Genomic DNA, 16947 nt, shown 5'->3' on the forward strand with positions numbered 1-16947 from the left:
TTCTTTTAATCCCTATGGGATTTATATTCCATAGATGAAATTATAGAGCTAGCCTGAAAAGCAATTTTGTGAAATCATTTATCAAAGGGGAGGGAGAAAATCATAGTCCTCCTTCTGAGGTTCGCACGTAATAAGCATGCTCTGCTCTCTTCGAGCCCAGAAGAACTGTGTGGGCTTGATAAATGGCTGGGTTTGGCCTAACCAGAGCTCTAAACAGATGTCTGTAAATATTGCACAAAAGAACCCTCAGAAAGTTGGTGGGTGTTACTGATGAGTGTCTGTGGATGTTTTTGTTGGCAAACCGGCCACAGCCATCAGTCTCTCCTCTGTGGCTGACCAGCCTGCCAGGGGGACTTAGCCTCCCTTTGTTTTCCTGGTGACTGTCTTAACCAGTATGGCTTCTTTTAAGGAAGTGGTTCTCAAGTAGGGGCAATTTTGACAATATCTGGAGATATTTTTTATTGTCACAACTAGTGGCACCTAGTGGATAGAGGCCAGAGATGCTGCTAAACATGCTACAATGTACCAGCAGCTCCCACCACCCCCCAACCCCCAAGAAGGGATTATTTAGTCAAAATGTCAATTGTACCTAAAGTTGTCTTACAGTAGTATCTTATTTTAAGGTAGCTTATTCATTCATTCATTCATTCATTCATTCAAAATGCTTATTGTTAAATATGGGAAATATCCAATTAGCCATATTTGTGTGTGTTGGAGGATTCATTAATTTAGTCATGTAATACAAGTTTATTAATTATCTACTCCATTCCAGGTACTGGTGTCTTGACCAGCATAGTCTGGGTCTCTCCTCATCTATGGTTTACATTCTAGTGGAAGGGAGACAGGAGTCTAAACAAGTTGACAATTAAATGAGCAAGGTAATTTCAACCAGTGATAAATATGATGGAGGATACTGAGCAAGGTAAAGGGAGGGAGGATGACCCAGGCAGGGCTGGCTGTGTGGTATGCTGCTTTCAGGAGGGGGGACTGGGAAGGCCTCTATTTGAAGCTGAAACATAATGATGAGAAGGACATTTTGAAAATCTGGAGGAGGAATGTTCAAAATAGAGGAAGCAACAGGTTCAACAGCCCAAGACAGGAAAGGCTTGAGAAAAGCACCAGGAACATGCAAGCCACTGAATCTTGGATGTAGGAGACGAGACTGTGTGAGGTTGATCAGAGATCAAAAGTTCAGACAGAGCAGGGCCATACAGGCCTGGAAAAGGAATGTAGACTGTGTTTCAGGTGCCATGGGAAGCTGTGGGAAGCTTTTAAACAGGACGGGCACGATCTTGGTTAAATAGTGATAAGTTCACTTGGGTAGCTGCATACAGATTGCCCTACAGAGGGGCAAGGTGGAAGTGCGGGGCCGGTCAGGAGCTCCTTACAGGAGAGATTGCAGCTTAGGCTACAGTGCCATGAGTGGAGCTGAAAGGAAGTGTGTGAATATGGGGAGCATTTGGAATAAAGTCCTAGACTTGCATATGGTCCGTTATTTAGTCAGTTGCCAGTCTTAACTTTGGCATCTCTCCTCAATGAGGGTCCTGAGATCCTTGGTCGACTCAGTCCTTGAGCCAATCCAGACTTAGCTCCAGCTTGCGTGGAGCTCCACTTTCCCCAGCTGCCTTCCATGGATCAGCCATGCCCGGTCTGACCCTCTGATGAGAGCTGAGTTTGGTCTGGTGCCCCCTCCCCATTGCTGAGTTGGATTGACATCTCCTTTGAATATCGTTAGACTTCTGCAGTTGGAGCCTAATAAGTTTTGCTTCTTCCCTGGTGAACAGTACCCTTGGGACCAAGATGTATTAATAGTGCTTCCTAACCCTGACATTTTAGTGGCCTCCCATGGGACTTAGAGTAAAATCTAGATTTCCATCTGGCCCCTGACGACCTATTCATCCAGGCTGTCCTTGAACAATTCCCCTCCCTCCCTCACAGCAGTACAGGGAAACCAGTCCCTCAAATCATTCATAATATTTGTTTCCTTGTCCCTTTGCTTTTGAGGGTCTCTCTGCCTTGCATGCTCTCCTTCCAGTTTATTGCCTCTTTCATGCCCTATGACACCTAATCTTTCTCCTCTAAAGTCACTCTATAGCATGCATTCTCAGTGGGAGTGGTCCCACCCTCAAAGGGGTAAAAATAGGTTCTTGGAGGATGAAAAAAACTTATTCTTTTAATGTATAAAGCAAAGATATACATACAGGATATGATAGATAGATAGATAAGATGGATAGATAGATAAAAGTAGGTAGATTGACAAATATAGATAGATATTGTACCTATGATACTAAAATTTCATAGGGGGTGTAATTAGGAAAAAAAATTTCTAAAAAGCCTCCTTACGGGGTAGAAAGAAAAAGGCTGAAAAACGCTGTTCTATGGAAACATTTTCCCCCTCCACTTACTTGTCCACATATACCCTAATTTAACTCCTTCCAAGAACTTACTATCATTCATGAATACCATGCTTACTGTTGTCCACTTCAGTATTTTCTGCCCCTTCCCACCCCTCAGACTTTAAGCTCCATGAAACCCTGGGGTCTTGGCCATCTGTTCATCACTTTATCCCCGGCATCTGCCTAGTGCTGTGCACATAGTAGTTGTTAAATACATAGTTGGTAACTCAATTACCATTCTGACTAAGGACTGATTTCAAGTACTAGAACAAGAAACTACTGGCCCAATGGAAACCCTTTGGGATTTCAACCTCTACCTAAATACTACCAGTTTTGTTGGGTCTCTTTTGGGCACTGAGTCTAAGTGTAAGTCCCCTTCTTTGCCCCACAGTCAAGCTAATCTGTTATCCCTGGTCTTGACTATTCCCAGTTTTCTCTCTCTCTTGACAACTGAGAATCTGGTAATGGTGTAAACCAGCAATTACACTGAGATACTGCATTGAATACCATATGGATGCCTGACTCATTAAATTAAAAATATTTTCAAGAAAAATACAATGATAGGCTGACAATCTTGGAAATTACACAGCAAAAAGAATGAATGCTTATCTGATTTGATTTAGCAATATATTGAATCACAGTGGGCACCTGAAATAGAAAAAAGACAGGAAGGAAGCAAACCAAAAGGTTAACAATGTTATCCACTTCGAAAATTGGACTTGCAGTTCATTTTCTTTTTACACTTTTGGTTAATGTAGGAGTTTCCTACAATAAACATTTTTGTTTTTTATCATAAGAAATGAGGGTTTTTTGGTGGTTGGGTTTTTTAAGACCATTCATAATACTGCAAGATCAGAGAGGCATCCTGGTCCATGGATCCAGGACCAGTTCTATTTGACAACAGAATGACCCTCAAAGCTTCTTAGAGTGATTTCTGTGTTTAGGAAAGCCATAGGATTTTGCCAGCCTTGTCCACTAGCCAATAGCACCAGCCTTCTTGCTAGAAGGACACCTACTCTCTGTATCACAGAACTTTGTGTTTTTTAGCTTTGTATAATATGTCCATGACTCCCAAAAGTACAAAAAAGTATTTGCACTATAAGGCACTCACCCATGCAGAATGCAAAATCAAACAAATAAAATAGACCCCACATTCCCATATATTTGAAAATATTCCTCAGTGACTTCATGGCTACCTGAAGCCATGGTTATGAAATCCAGATTTAGGAAGATTTCTTAGTAGAGTGCCTCTGGAAACCTAGGCCACATCTATTCATTTTCTCCACATAGGTAACTACCATGACTGGCTTCCCAAATATCTCAAACTTCCCTTGTCCTGAAGGATTTTCTATAATCCACTTCCTCCTAGTCCATCTTTCCTGAACCCAAACAACCAGTTACACTTCATTATCATTAAAGGTGATATTAGGGGTTCTTAATTGTTTTCACAATCAAGGAATGGTTTTTAAATACTAGAACTTTTGGTAGATCAGTTAATGAAAACACTCAGTCAAACGGTAGATCCAATAATTCATCAATAATTACGATGCCTATTATGACAGCTGACAACATTTCACAGGGACCTCAAGCATCTGGGTTTAGCACACAAAACATTTCAGCTCAGAGCCATTCTCTGCCCTGACCCTGATCTCTTTTTTTTTTTTTAACCGTAAGATAACAATAGAAATGATGCTGCAACAATATATATGCTCTCCTGTACACAAGATGAATTGTATATATACATTAAAATTTAGTGGCTTACCTAGAAAGAGTTTATGGTACAAAGGGTATGGTGAGGCATGTGGTTTAAAAACCACTAGGGGGAAGAGGAGATCAAAGATGGCAGCAGATTAGGAGGATGTTACACTTGCCTCTTCCCAGAGCCAAACTGGAATTACAACTAAAATACAGAGCAAACAACCTGAATGACCAACTGCAGACAAGTTGAAGAAAAGTCTTATAATCAAGAATTTATAGAAGAAGCCACAGCAAGACTGGTAGGAAGAACAGAGGTGCAAAACGGGGCTGGCCCCATACCTATGGAAGTGGCTGAGATTCTGGAGGGATATCTGAGCTGCAGGGATTTCTCATAGAAGCGTGGGTTTTCAGGCTCAAGTCAGGCTTTCCAGGCCAGAGCACCAAAGCCAGGAAGAGGTGGCCACATAACATCGAGCTGTGAAAATCAGCAGGGATTCTATCTGCCAGAGAGAGACATAAGTCTGCTAGAGTCACAGGCACCCTCTAAATGGTCAGTGAACAAAATTTTGTTTGCAGCCACTTTCTCTGGGTTCCAGCTGAGGGAGGGTGGAGTGAATTAGAGTCATGTGAGAAGGGGCTGGAGTTTGTGGCTCTGGGGAGAGAGCTGAAGCGACAGTCACAAGGATCTCTGTGCTGAGTCCCTCTCCCACATGACAGACAACATCTTTCTTGGGTGGAGCACTCCCTTCCTTACAGCGTCAGCTTGGGGGGATGCAAGAGTCCCATCCTCTGGACTTCCTGTCGCACTACCCTGTGGAGCTTGCACCCTGCTGCTGAGTTAGCTGCCTGGACTGGAGTGTAGAGGTCTGAGCAGACTCTAAGGGTGTTGGTGATTGAGTTGCGTGGCTTTGGCATGGGGGCCATTCCCACCACATACCCCTGAATCTCACTGGTACCTCCCCCTCACAGGAGATCCACTAGCCCCACTCTTTAGGCTCCAATGGCCCCACCTTCCCTACTCCTGGTAGCTCTGCCTTGCTGAGATCTCGGCAGAATACAGGACTGACTAAGTTCTGTGCCTGTGGCAGGGGGACCAATTGCCCTACCTTCCCCCAAGCCTGACTGGTACCTCCTCCTCATGGGAGATCCACTAGCCCCACCGTTGCAACTCCCAGCTGCCCCACACTGCTGAGATCAGGCTCCTGGTGGAATCTGAGAGACTTAATTGTGTGGCTCCAGGACGGGGGTCATTTTTGGTTTCACACCTGACCAGTGCAGAGCTCTTCATTCACATGGCCAAAGCTTGGTCCCTTTGGGCCTGATAAACTCTGCTGGCCTCACCTCGATGACTCCCTGAGACTGCGTCCCAACCACAAGGGTGTGCAAGCAACTAGACTTGGTATACCCTGGGACATTTGCTGAATGGCCTCAGACCCAGCATTGGCACTGAGTTTGAACTTGTATCAGTCTGGTGAACACCACTTGCTCCTCCCTGGTGACTTACTAAGAACCTACCTCATACAACTTTTAGTGAGTGAGCCTAACAGGCAGTACAAAACATCAGTGAAACCAAGGACTAACTCTTTGAAAATATAAGCAATATTGACAAACCTTTAACCATGCTCACCAAGGAAAAAAAAGAGAGGACCCAAATAAATAAAATCAGAAATGAAATAACAACTGACACCAAAAAAATACAAAGGATTGTAAGAAAATATTATGAACAACTATATGCTAACAAATTAGACAGTCTAGATAAAATCAATAAATTCTTAGAAACATAGAATCTTCCATGGCTGAATTAAAAAAAAAAAAAAAAACAAAATCTGAATAGATCAATAACTACTAATGAAATTGAAGCAGTACTCAAAAAATTCTCAACTAACAAAAGCCCTGACCAGATTACTTCACAGGTGAGTTTTACCAAATATTCAAAAAAGAACTAACACCAGTCATTCCCCAAAATTCAAGAGGACGGAAGACTCCCAAGCTCATTTTACAAGGCCAATATTATCCTAATTTCAAAACCAGATAAAGACACTACAAAGAAGAAAATTATAGGCCAATATTCCTGATGAACACAGATACTAAAATCGTCAACAAAATATTAGCACACCAGATCCAAATATGCATTAAAAAGATGATACATCATGATCAAATGGAATTTATCCTGGGGGTGTGAGGTTGGTACAATATCCACAAATCAATAAGTGTGATACACCACATAAACAAAATGAAGGATAAAAATCACATGATCATATCAATAGATGCAGAAAAAGCATTTGACACTTCAGCACCCATTTATAATAAAAATTCTCAGCAAAGTTGGAATTGAGGGAATATACCTCAATGTAATAAAGGTCACACATGACAAAACCCACAGCCAACATAATACTTAATGCACAAAAACTACAAGCATTTCCCTTAAGATCAGGAATAAGACAGGAATGTCTGTTTTCACCATTGTTTTTCAACATAGTATTGGAAGCCATAGACACAACAATGAGAAGAGAAGAAAAAAGGCATCCAGATTGGAAAGGAAGAATAAAAACTGTCATTATTTGCAGGTGACATGATACTGTATATAGAGAACCCTAAAGATCCCACCAAAAAAACTGCTAGAATTGATAAATGAATTCAGTAAAGTAGCAGGATACAAAATAAGTACCCAGAAATCAGTTGCATTTTTATACAGCAATAATGAACTATCAGAAAGGGAAAATAAGAAAACAATCCCATTTATAAAATTGCATCAAAAATACCTAGAAATAAATTTAACCAAGGATGTAAAAGATCTGTACTTGGAAAATTATAAGACACTAAAGAAAGAAATTGAAGAAGATACAAATAAGTGGAAGCATATACCGTGTTCATGGATTGAAAGGATTAACATCATTAAAATGTCCGTACTACCCCTAGCCAGGTAGGTCAGTTGGTTAGAGTGTCATCCTAATACACCAAGGTTGTAGGTTTGATCTTTGGTCAGGGCACACACAGTAAGCAACCAATGAATGCATAAGGAAGTGGAACAACAAAATCAATGTATCTCTTCCCCCTCTTCCTCTCTCTAAAAACAATAAATAAAAAAAAAAATTTAATGCCCATAATACCCAAAGCAATCTATAGGTTCAATGCAATCCCTATTAAGATACCAAGGGCGTATTTCACAGAACTAGAATAAATATTCCAAAAATTTATATGGAACCACAAGAGATCCAGAATAGCTACAGCAATTTTGAGAAAGAAAAAAAAAGTTGGAGGAATCACACTACCTGATATCAAACTATACTATAAGGCTTAGTAATCAAAACAGCATGGTACTGGCATAAAACCATATAGATCAATGGAACAGAATATAGAAAGCCTAGATATAAACACATGCCTTTATTGTCAGTTAATATTTGACAATGGAGACAAAAACATACAGTGGAGTAAAGATAGTCTATTCAATAAATGGTGTTTGGAAAATTGGACAAATATGTGTAAAAATAAAACTAGACCACCTTCCTACACCATACACAAAAATAAACTCAAAATGGATTAAGGACTAAAATATTAGACTCAAAACCATTAAAATCCTAGAAGAAAATGTAGGCAATAAAATCTCAGACATATCCAATAGCAGTTGTTTTTTTCTTTTTTCCTGACATAGCTCCTTGGGCAATTGAAACAAAGAAAAAATAAACAATAACAAACTAAAAAGTATTTGCAAAGCAAAGGAAACCATCAAGAATATGAAAAGACAACCCACTGAATGAGAGAACATGTTTGTCAGTGATATAGCTGATAGGGGTTAATTTCCACAATTTATAAAGAACTTACACAATTCAACACCAAAAGACAAAAAAATCCAATTAAAAAATGGGCAAATAACCTGAATAGACAATTCTCCAAGGAGAACATACAGATGGCCAATAGACATGAAAAGATGCTTAAAATCACTAATCACCAGAGAAATGCAGATTAAAACCACAGTGAGGTATCACCTCACACCTGTCAGAATGGCCATCATTAATAAATCCACAAATGACAAGTGTTGGCAAGGATGTGGAAAAAAGGGAACCCTCATGCACGGTGGGTAGGAATGTAGATTGGTGCAACCACTGTGGGAAGTAATATGGGGTTACTTCAAACAATTAAAAATGGAACTTTCTTATGACCTAGTGACACCACTTACAGGAATTTATCCGAAAAAAAAAACAAAATACTGACTCAAAAGAATATATGCATCCCTGTGTTCATTGCAGTGTTATTTATAATATCCAAGATTTGGAATCAGCCCAAGTGCCCATCAGTAGATGAGTGGATTAAAAAAGCTGTGGTACATTTCCACTATGAAATACTGCTTGGCTGTAAAAAAGAAGGAAATCTTACCTTTTGCAACAGCATGTGTGGAACTGAAGAGTATCATGCTAAGTGAAATAAGCCAGTCATTAGAAAGACAAATACGATGTGATTTCACTTAAATGTGGAATCTAATGAACAAAATACACTAGCAAACAAAATAGAAATAGACTCATAGATACAGAGAACAGACTGACAGCTGTCAGAGGGAAGGGGGTTGGGTGGCTCAGCGAAAAAGGTGAAGGGATTACACAGATTTAAAAAAACCCTTAGACATAGACAACAGTATAGTGATTACAAGGCAAGAGAGGGTGGGATGGGGGAGGTAGAAGAGGTAAAGAGGAGAAAAATGGTGATGGAAGACTTGACTTGGGGTGGTGAACACAACACAAAATACAGATTATGTATTATAGAATTGTACACCTGAAACCGATAATAATTATATTAACCAATGTCACCTCCAAAAATTTAATTTACAAAAAAGAACCACCAGGGAACTTAAAGTATTTTTTTACATCCAAAACACTGTACTACCGGGAAATGACTTTTAGAGCAATCATTTAAAACAAACCTCAAGAAAAACCATTTAGTAAAAACTTGTATTTGGCTGCCCAAACCTGCCTGGACTAAAAAGAGATTATTTGCTGGGGAAAGCACCGTTCTTACCTCCTCCAGGGCCCACAGGGAGTCCACAACAGGCTTGATCTTCTTCTGGTTGTAGAGCCCTATGAGTTTGTCCACCACTCCTCGGATGAGGCCTGCGCGGCCCTGTTTGAAGAGCAAATTTAAAAGGGAAAAGCCCGCGATGACTTTATTTTCTTCATATAGCTTGATGGGGTTCACTTTCTCGACCTGCCACCACTGGAAAGAGAAGATGCCAGGTTATGAGCACTTAATGACATGCTGCGTTCTCGGCATTATGGGGAGAGAATGGGGCTGCAGCAGGTGGGCCACATTCTAGCTGGCCACATTCTAGCTGGCCACAAGGTAGCTCTGGTTGGTGCATGTTTTCAAGCATCTATTTGGTGAGTACATGGGAAGCTGCAGGCAGTGATACTTATGAGAAGAGCTCAGGATCAAGGTGGGAGAGTGAGCCCCTTATAAAACCATGAGGCTACATGTAGTTGGTATGTTAAGGCATGTGGTTAGAATCATCAGCTCTGGAGTTGCACCCTGACTGTACAACTTGCTGTGTAAAGCACTGGGCTTAGGGGATGGTGGTGTTGGTGATGGGGTTGGTCACGGGCGTGGGGTGGCATAGATGTTTACAAAGTATGGTGGGGACATGTTGGAGGTGATGACATTGACTGCAGGTGTGGCTTTCCTGAGGGAATAATGACAAGACTGGAGGGGTGAATAGGAATCATCGGCCAAGGAAGCGTAAGAAAGCGTAATACAGGGAAGCGACCAGAAATCACCTCTGAAGATGGTTCGCTACTTTCTGGGTACTTGACCCAGAAAACCCCACAAAATCATGCAAATCACGAGGTTCAAATCTTCAGGTTCACTTCAAGAACACCCGTGAAACTGCCCAGGCCATCAAGGGTATGCATATTCGAAAAGCCACCAAGTATCTGAAAGATGTCACTTTGAAGAAGCAGTGTGTCCCATTCCGTTGATACAACGGTGGAGTTGGTAGGTGTGCCCAGGCCAAACAGTGGGGCTGGACACACGGTCAGTGGCCCAAAAAGAGTGCTGAGTTTTTGCTGCACATGCTTAAAAACGCAGAGAGTAATGCTGAACTTCAGGGTTTAGATGTAGATTCTCTGGTCATTGAGCACATCCAGGTGAACAAAGCTCCCAAGATGCGACGTAGAACCTACAGAGCTCATGGGCGGATCAACCCATACATGGGCTCTCCCTGCCACATTGAGATGATCCTTACTGAAAAAGAACAGATTGTTCCTAAACCAGAAGAGGAAGTTGCACAGAAGAAAAAGATATCCCAGAAGAAACTGAAGAAACAAAAACTTATGGCTCGGGAGTAAAGTCAGCATAAAATAAGTAAAATAAATACTAGTAAAAGTAAAAAAAAGAAAAAAAAAAGCGTAATACAGGAGGAAGGAACAGGAAAATGAAGTAATGAAATCACAGTGCTGGGACTGAGTCAGTGGTTCTCAGCTGGGGGCTTTTTCTCAACTTTGCCCCTGAGTGGACTTTTGGTAAGGACATTTTAGTTACAGTGACCAAAGAGGGGATCTACTGGCCTCTAGTGTATAGCTGCCAGGGATGCTGCTTAACACCCTACAGTGCACAGGATAGTGCCTTGCAACAAAGAATAATTCAGCGCAAAAATGTCAATAGCAATAAAGCTGAGAAACCCAAGTCAAGTCCTTCATGGGATACACCCAACTGGCAAATACAGTTGCCCCTTTTCCAATCTCTCATCTCCCAATCAGACATGAGAATAAGTAAATAATCCATTAACAAACTACAGAAATGGTTATCCAACTGCTTTGTTCTGGTTTGTTTCCTTTGGTTCCAGTTTGAATTTAGAAATTCAGGTTCCAGTTTCTGGAGGGTTCTGAGAGGTGAGATGGTTAATATCACTTTAATGTTGAAGGCAAAGGGAACTGTGATGGGCACTTACAAGCATTTACAACATCTGTGTTATCATTCTGTTACTTACATCCCACCTCCTTCCAGGATTGAAAAGGCTCAAAAAAGTAAAAGATCTGATTTTTTTTTTTTTTACATTAAGAAAATCATATTATTGGGAAAGTTAAGTGTGAGAAAGACAGGTTTAAGTAAGGGTTTAAGTTCAGGTACAAAATTCTTTACCAAAGTACATTTCCTGAGGGCCTGAGGGCCAGCTGCAGGAGAGCCATGTATATCGTCATGGGCAGTGCCTCAGTAAATATTTATGAAGTGAATGCTTGCTGAATCTGCAGTTGCTGCAAGTTGTGGTTGAGTTCTAGAGCCGAATGCCCAGTTTGAATCCCAGTTCGACCACTTACCAGCTGTGCAGCCTTAAGCAAGGCACTTAACCTCTCTGTGTGCGGTTTCGTTGCTGTACTCATGGGGTCAGCCTGAGGGGTAAATGTGTTAATACATGCAAAGTGCTTGGCTCAGACTAGGTGCTCTATAAATATAAACTAGCTTTATTATCATCTAATGTTGGAAGGGATGGTTTTGATTCAGTAAATAGGCACTCTGATTTTGGAGTCAGACTGCTCTGTTAATGCTAACTTCACTATTATTAGCATCATTGCTATGGTCTGAAAGTAAATGGCATGCCTGACAAAGAGGGTATAAGCTCTGTGGGAGTTTTAAGGTAGAACATAATTAAGATAGCTGAGTGAGAAATTCCTGTGTGATTACAAACATGTTTTAATTTCTAAGGTTTTCTTGAATGTAAAGAAGAAATTCTTTTCTTGAACCTTCCAGAACAAAGGCATTATTCCACTGCTTGACATGCCCTATCTTCAATTTGCTTCTAACTGACCAACTAATATTGGGCCAGGCCTCTGAAAGGGAACAGCTGTTATTCTTGACCTCCAACCATAAAGTGTTCTGGTAATAGGCCCTCTTGGTTTGGGCAGTAACATCTCAACCTCCATCCTGGCTGTGTTTTTGTTGCGCCTTCATTGAACCTGGACACCCTGCAATTATTTCATTAACACTGTGTGTTGTAATTGCGCATCAGGGGAAGAAAGGGAAAACACTTCTTACAATTGCACGTAATTGGGATGAATTCGGTTACCCAGAGCAGGCTGTCAGCATCATGTTAATTACAGCCTCCGCAACAAAGCAGCTGTGAGTGACACAAAGCCTGTCTTCAGGGGACATGCTCCAGACAGCATCCTTCATTAGATCCCATTCCCGCTCCCTGTTTATTCTGTAGTTGAGATGGTTTTTGACCTGAACTTTAAAGTTCAAATGCAAACAGAGGCCCTTCAATTCTAATTCCACAAGCCAGGAAGTATTAATCATTCCAGATTCAGATAATGTTTGGAGGTAAGCCTCTGGCAGCCTGTGTTGGCACTTAAAGAGCATGTGAATACCCTGTAGCTACACTTAGAATGAATCTAAACCCCTTACCATAGCTTTACCTGATCACTGAGTCAAAATGCCTCTAGCCCTACCTGCTGTTTTCTATTTCAGCACCGTTTTTAGTTTCTTTAGAGCTTTTTATGGTCATTTATAATCATGTTATTAATATATTTTACTTATTTCAGCTCTTTTTTTCCAGCCGCACCTGTCTCACTCACTGTGCTACCAGGGCCTGGCTCAGGGCCACAAAGAGCCGGTGCTCAAAGACACTTGCAGAGTAAGGGAAGCATCGGCTCTGCACTGGCTGCCCAGGAGTCTAGGAGGAGAGAAGGCAAGAGCAAGCTCTTAGGAGAAGTAGCAGTCCCTGTTGTTGGGGGGAAAGGCAATAAAATCAAAGTTTAGGCCCAAATTCTTTAATTCTAGCAAGTGTAGCTCTAGGTGGGAATGTCGGTCCAAGTCGGCTCATAGTGAGGTGAACGTCCAGGGATGTGGCTTTTCCATTACAGACAAAAGTAATCACTGTATTCAGACCGTGATTGTCTAAGAAAATGGTTCCTAAAATTTGCCCAGGTTTCAAAATCACCCCAGGAGCTTGCTCAAAAAGATTCCATTTGTATCTCCAACTCAGTATAACGAGGATTCAGAGAAATCTCAGAAACCTGGTTAGAAAGTTTATTTGCTCTCCATGGATCAAATAAAATGAACTAATGCTCAGTCCCTTTTCGACCAATGATTAAGAACATCAGCATGTAAGCAGTCTTTGTTGAAATCAAAATGAAGCTTTCTGGCATTTCACGGACACTGCCCTTTCGCTGCCCCGCCTAGACAAAAGCAGCCCAAGCCACGGTCCCGCCCTTGTGTAGTGAGCAAGGCAGGAACACAGGCTTCGCTGAAGATAATATGCAGAGGGAGGACAAACAGGGTTTAGGTTATTAGGTCAATGCCCTTAGATGCAAGACCACAACATGCCAATCACCGCACCACCATAGTACATGACACGTACACAGATACTTACTGATTTCGCAAAGCTAAAGAAGCTCTTGGTCTCTCCGGTCACCATGTTGGATGAACCTACAAATGGAAAATTCCCACATCAGGCAACTGCTAATGAACATCAGCATCTCTTGTTACGCTTGAAAGAATGGCAGCTGTTAGGTCCAGGACTGTCAAGAGCTGGAGTCGGCCTGGGGGAATGAGGGTAACGGGTGGGGTGGGTGGTGTCCCGTTGACCTAATTTTAACTAAGTTACACTGGATCAAGGAGGAAGTAACATTTCTCAAGGTGACCATTTTACAAAGCAGACTTTGTAAAATTGGGCCTGTGACAAAAATGTGATGTAAGCCAACATTCTAATAAAATGAACAGTTGCTGAAGTGCCTTGTCAGTTCTGTTTTTCAAGACTGAGAAACAAACTCCTGTGAGAGCCTCCTTTATGGCTTGAATTTGTTTCCTTGGCAAGTGAGGGGCTTGGGCTTTGGCCTGGGCGGGGCACATAAGTGGTTAGGAAGAGACTGGGCTGAGCTGGAATTTAGATAGAAAAATGGCATACAGAGGAGCAGATGAGAGTGAAACAGGTTCCGAAGCCATGGAAAGAGTGTGACCTTGGCCTTAGCTCCAAAGAGGTCTGGGCAGGAAGGTATAAACTCCTCGAGAGAAATGATACGAGAAGCTGTCTTTTGCTAATTGGAATAAGCACTATTAGAAGGAAGATGGGAGGTGAAAGTTGGGAAAGATTCCCTAAGGTGCTCCTATGGGGAGAAGAGACCCGTCTGTGGGGTTCACAGAGGGGATGAGTGAGAGCTCTTAACAATTCAGATACCATATTGGGTTCCTTTTCAGGGAGTTTCCTTCCTTGTCCCCACAGAACTGGGAGTAAGTCCTATTTAGTGAAGGCACAATACATACTTTTAGACTTTTTTTTTTTTTTGCCTGAGTAAACTAGTAGCCAGTTAATCACTGCCTCTAATTATATGTGGTGACTGCCACCAAGCATCATGGTACTAGGCTTCTAGTACTTAGTAACCAAGTAATCAACATAATGAATTAGACTTGTGATATGATCAAGCTGTATTCCACCAAAATGACATAAAACATAGAAGCGGTAAATAACTGAAAAATGAATAAATTATTCATCTGCATTTGCCTCACATGGTAGTCATATTCAATACCCCTACATTGTGCATTGATGCTCAGAGCTTCTCTTATCAATAGTATTAATTAAAAATTTATGTGTTCACCTCCAAAGACTTTCAAATATGTGCCTGCTATTGAAAAACCCGAAATGTTCCAGCAGTGGAAAGCTTATTCTCTCTCTTTCTTTCATAATGATCTGATGACAGCAAAAATATGTTTGAATATTTATGCCTTTGAAATATCTCTTTTATAAGCTTCCTAGCTAATAGCAATGAAATAAGTATTTTTTTCCCCTGGGTTATACAGAAAAAGCTCAATTTTCTATTGTATGTACAGGGCACAGAGGTACCAAAATTCTCACGTTGAATAACCCAATATCATCTGGCTTTGGAATGTGACATCTGGCTTCAGATATGTTTTTTTGACTTTGTGGAGACTAATGTTTAAATTACTTTGTATGCCTATGAAAGAAGTTAAGAAGAGGGAGCAGGGCCCTGGGGTCTCATTCTGCTGGAGAAAACCTGCTCCCAGATGCCTTTAATAAATCCCCCCACATCCTAGACACAGAAACAGTTCTGTGCTCCATCCACCAGGGCTTCTGTCTTGTTTGGGACATACAGGGATAATTTAAAGGAAGGAGCATCTGCTTTTTGTAATTTTACCACCAAAACTGAAGAACCTCCTTAACCTCCCCCCAACTCCTCTCCATGCTACCGTGGGTCCTCACTCCTTCCTTTCCCATGCGTGCCACTCTCTGTGGGTCACGTCCCGTCTCAGTGACCACATTGGCTGGGCTGGGCTTGATCCCTTTTGGAATAAGAAGTACTCATGGGAGTAAGTGGGCAGTAAGCACATAGGTTACTTTTATCATCCAAAACAACTAATGATAATAGCAATATTTTAGAAAACATTAGAAAAAGCAAATAGTGCAACCGTATTGCCCTAGCATAGCAGTGCATTTCAGTTTTCAGGGCCTCTGTCTGTAAGCACAGGTACGCTGCTCCCCATCAGTGACCATGTCCCCTCCTTCTGGTTAGCACTCACCATACAAAATGTAGGTTCCCAGTGGCTTGAGGAGGCTGAGACCTTTTCCAGTGTTGTCCCCACAGAGACAATCCAAAACAATGTCCACTCCTTCAGCAGATATTCTAAATGGTGAGAAGACAAAGGACAAAACCATGACCTCTCGGGGACCAAACTGTCAATCCTTTTCCGTTCCTGTGTCATACCATTTACTCCCAGAATGAGGAAGAGTGAGAGCTCTTGAGAGTAGCAATAAATAGGGAAGAAGCCCCAGAGGTGGATTTATGCTTATAGGCCCAACTATAAGAATCTTAGAAAGCTGGGGGCAGCTAAGAATCTGGCTGGGGCTGACACTGGGAGCCAGCTTGGGCTAAGAGAATGAGCGTGAACTTCACAGCCAGACAGTCTGAGTTTGTACGTAGCTAGCTGCCTCTTTCAGCTTTTCTGTGCCTTAGCTTTCTCCTTTGTAAAGTGGAGCTAGCATGGTTTTTTGTGCTAAACGTGAAATGAGGTGACCAATGAAATGCTTGGCCCATCGCCAGCCACATAACAATCACCCCATAAGTCAGTCGGTCAACAATTCACATTTGTGGAGCTTCAAGTATGTGCCAAGCTCTGTCCAAGGTGCTGGAGACAGAGTGGTGAATATTCTTCTGTCTTCCTGCAGCTCCTGGTCTCAGAGGGATTGGCGTTCTTCCCTCTTCAGTGAAGCTATAAAACTCATGTTAATTTAATTTGCAAACTTCTATTTTTCCACTCTCCATGTTCAATGTAAAATGTAGTTTTAGAGAAAGGGTAAAATAGAGAGAATCTTCCTGCTGCGATGGAAGCTTCCAGACTAAAGACAATCACATTTGTACTTCATTAGGCAGTACTCTATTAGGAAGAAAATCACTTCTTCCACTCAATTATTTATACATTCACTGGTTCACTCATTCACTCATGCATTTAACAAACATCTACTGGGCTTCCACTGTTAGATGGTATTATGCAGGAGGGAGCTCTGAAGATTGTAGGGAAGATATTTATGCCCACAGAGCTCCCAATTGCGGCTGGGCCTGGCTCTGCTCAGAAAGGAATGACATTTCCTCAGATTTGTGAGTTTGCAGGATTATCTTGTTTTAGCACATATTTCAGTTTTTCTATCCACATCTTCATCCCCCAGCAAAATTTAGGTACTACAGTGCATGTCAACAGCTGTGTCCATAATGTTGCTAAGTGGGAAGTTCATGAGCATCTCCTGTGTTCAGACACTAAATGGACAATTGAGTCTTCATGTAAACATGCCCTTCAAAGCCCTCAAGTCAAGTCAAAAATCCATGAGAAAGGCTCATCCAAAATTACCAGTTTTGCTTCCACT

General features: G+C 41.6%; 1 protein-coding gene and 1 pseudogene across 1 annotated transcript in view; one reads left to right on the top strand and one right to left on the bottom strand.

Moving 5' to 3' along the window:
• The window catches only part of VAT1L (vesicle amine transport 1 like), a 137560-nt gene that overhangs the window by 54872 nt on the left and 65741 nt on the right, over positions 1 to 16947 (bottom strand). The window contains exons 5-7 of the mRNA XM_054579159.1: positions 15609 to 15712; positions 13447 to 13502; positions 9105 to 9299 (exon numbers count right to left, since the gene is read on the bottom strand). Of these exons, the coding sequence (XP_054435134.1) occupies positions 9105 to 9299; positions 13447 to 13502; positions 15609 to 15712 (355 nt within the window). The remainder of the gene's footprint in view (positions 1 to 9104; positions 9300 to 13446; positions 13503 to 15608; positions 15713 to 16947) is intronic.
• Positions 9893 to 10426, top strand: LOC129075177 (60S ribosomal protein L17-like; annotated as a pseudogene).

The sequence above is a fragment of the Pteronotus mesoamericanus genome, unplaced genomic scaffold, assembly GCF_021234165.1.
Source record: "Pteronotus mesoamericanus isolate MK-2021 breed Mesoamerican mustached bat unplaced genomic scaffold, CSHL_Meso_final contig_52, whole genome shotgun sequence".
In the NCBI taxonomy this organism is placed as follows: domain Eukaryota; kingdom Metazoa; phylum Chordata; class Mammalia; order Chiroptera; family Mormoopidae; genus Pteronotus; species Pteronotus mesoamericanus.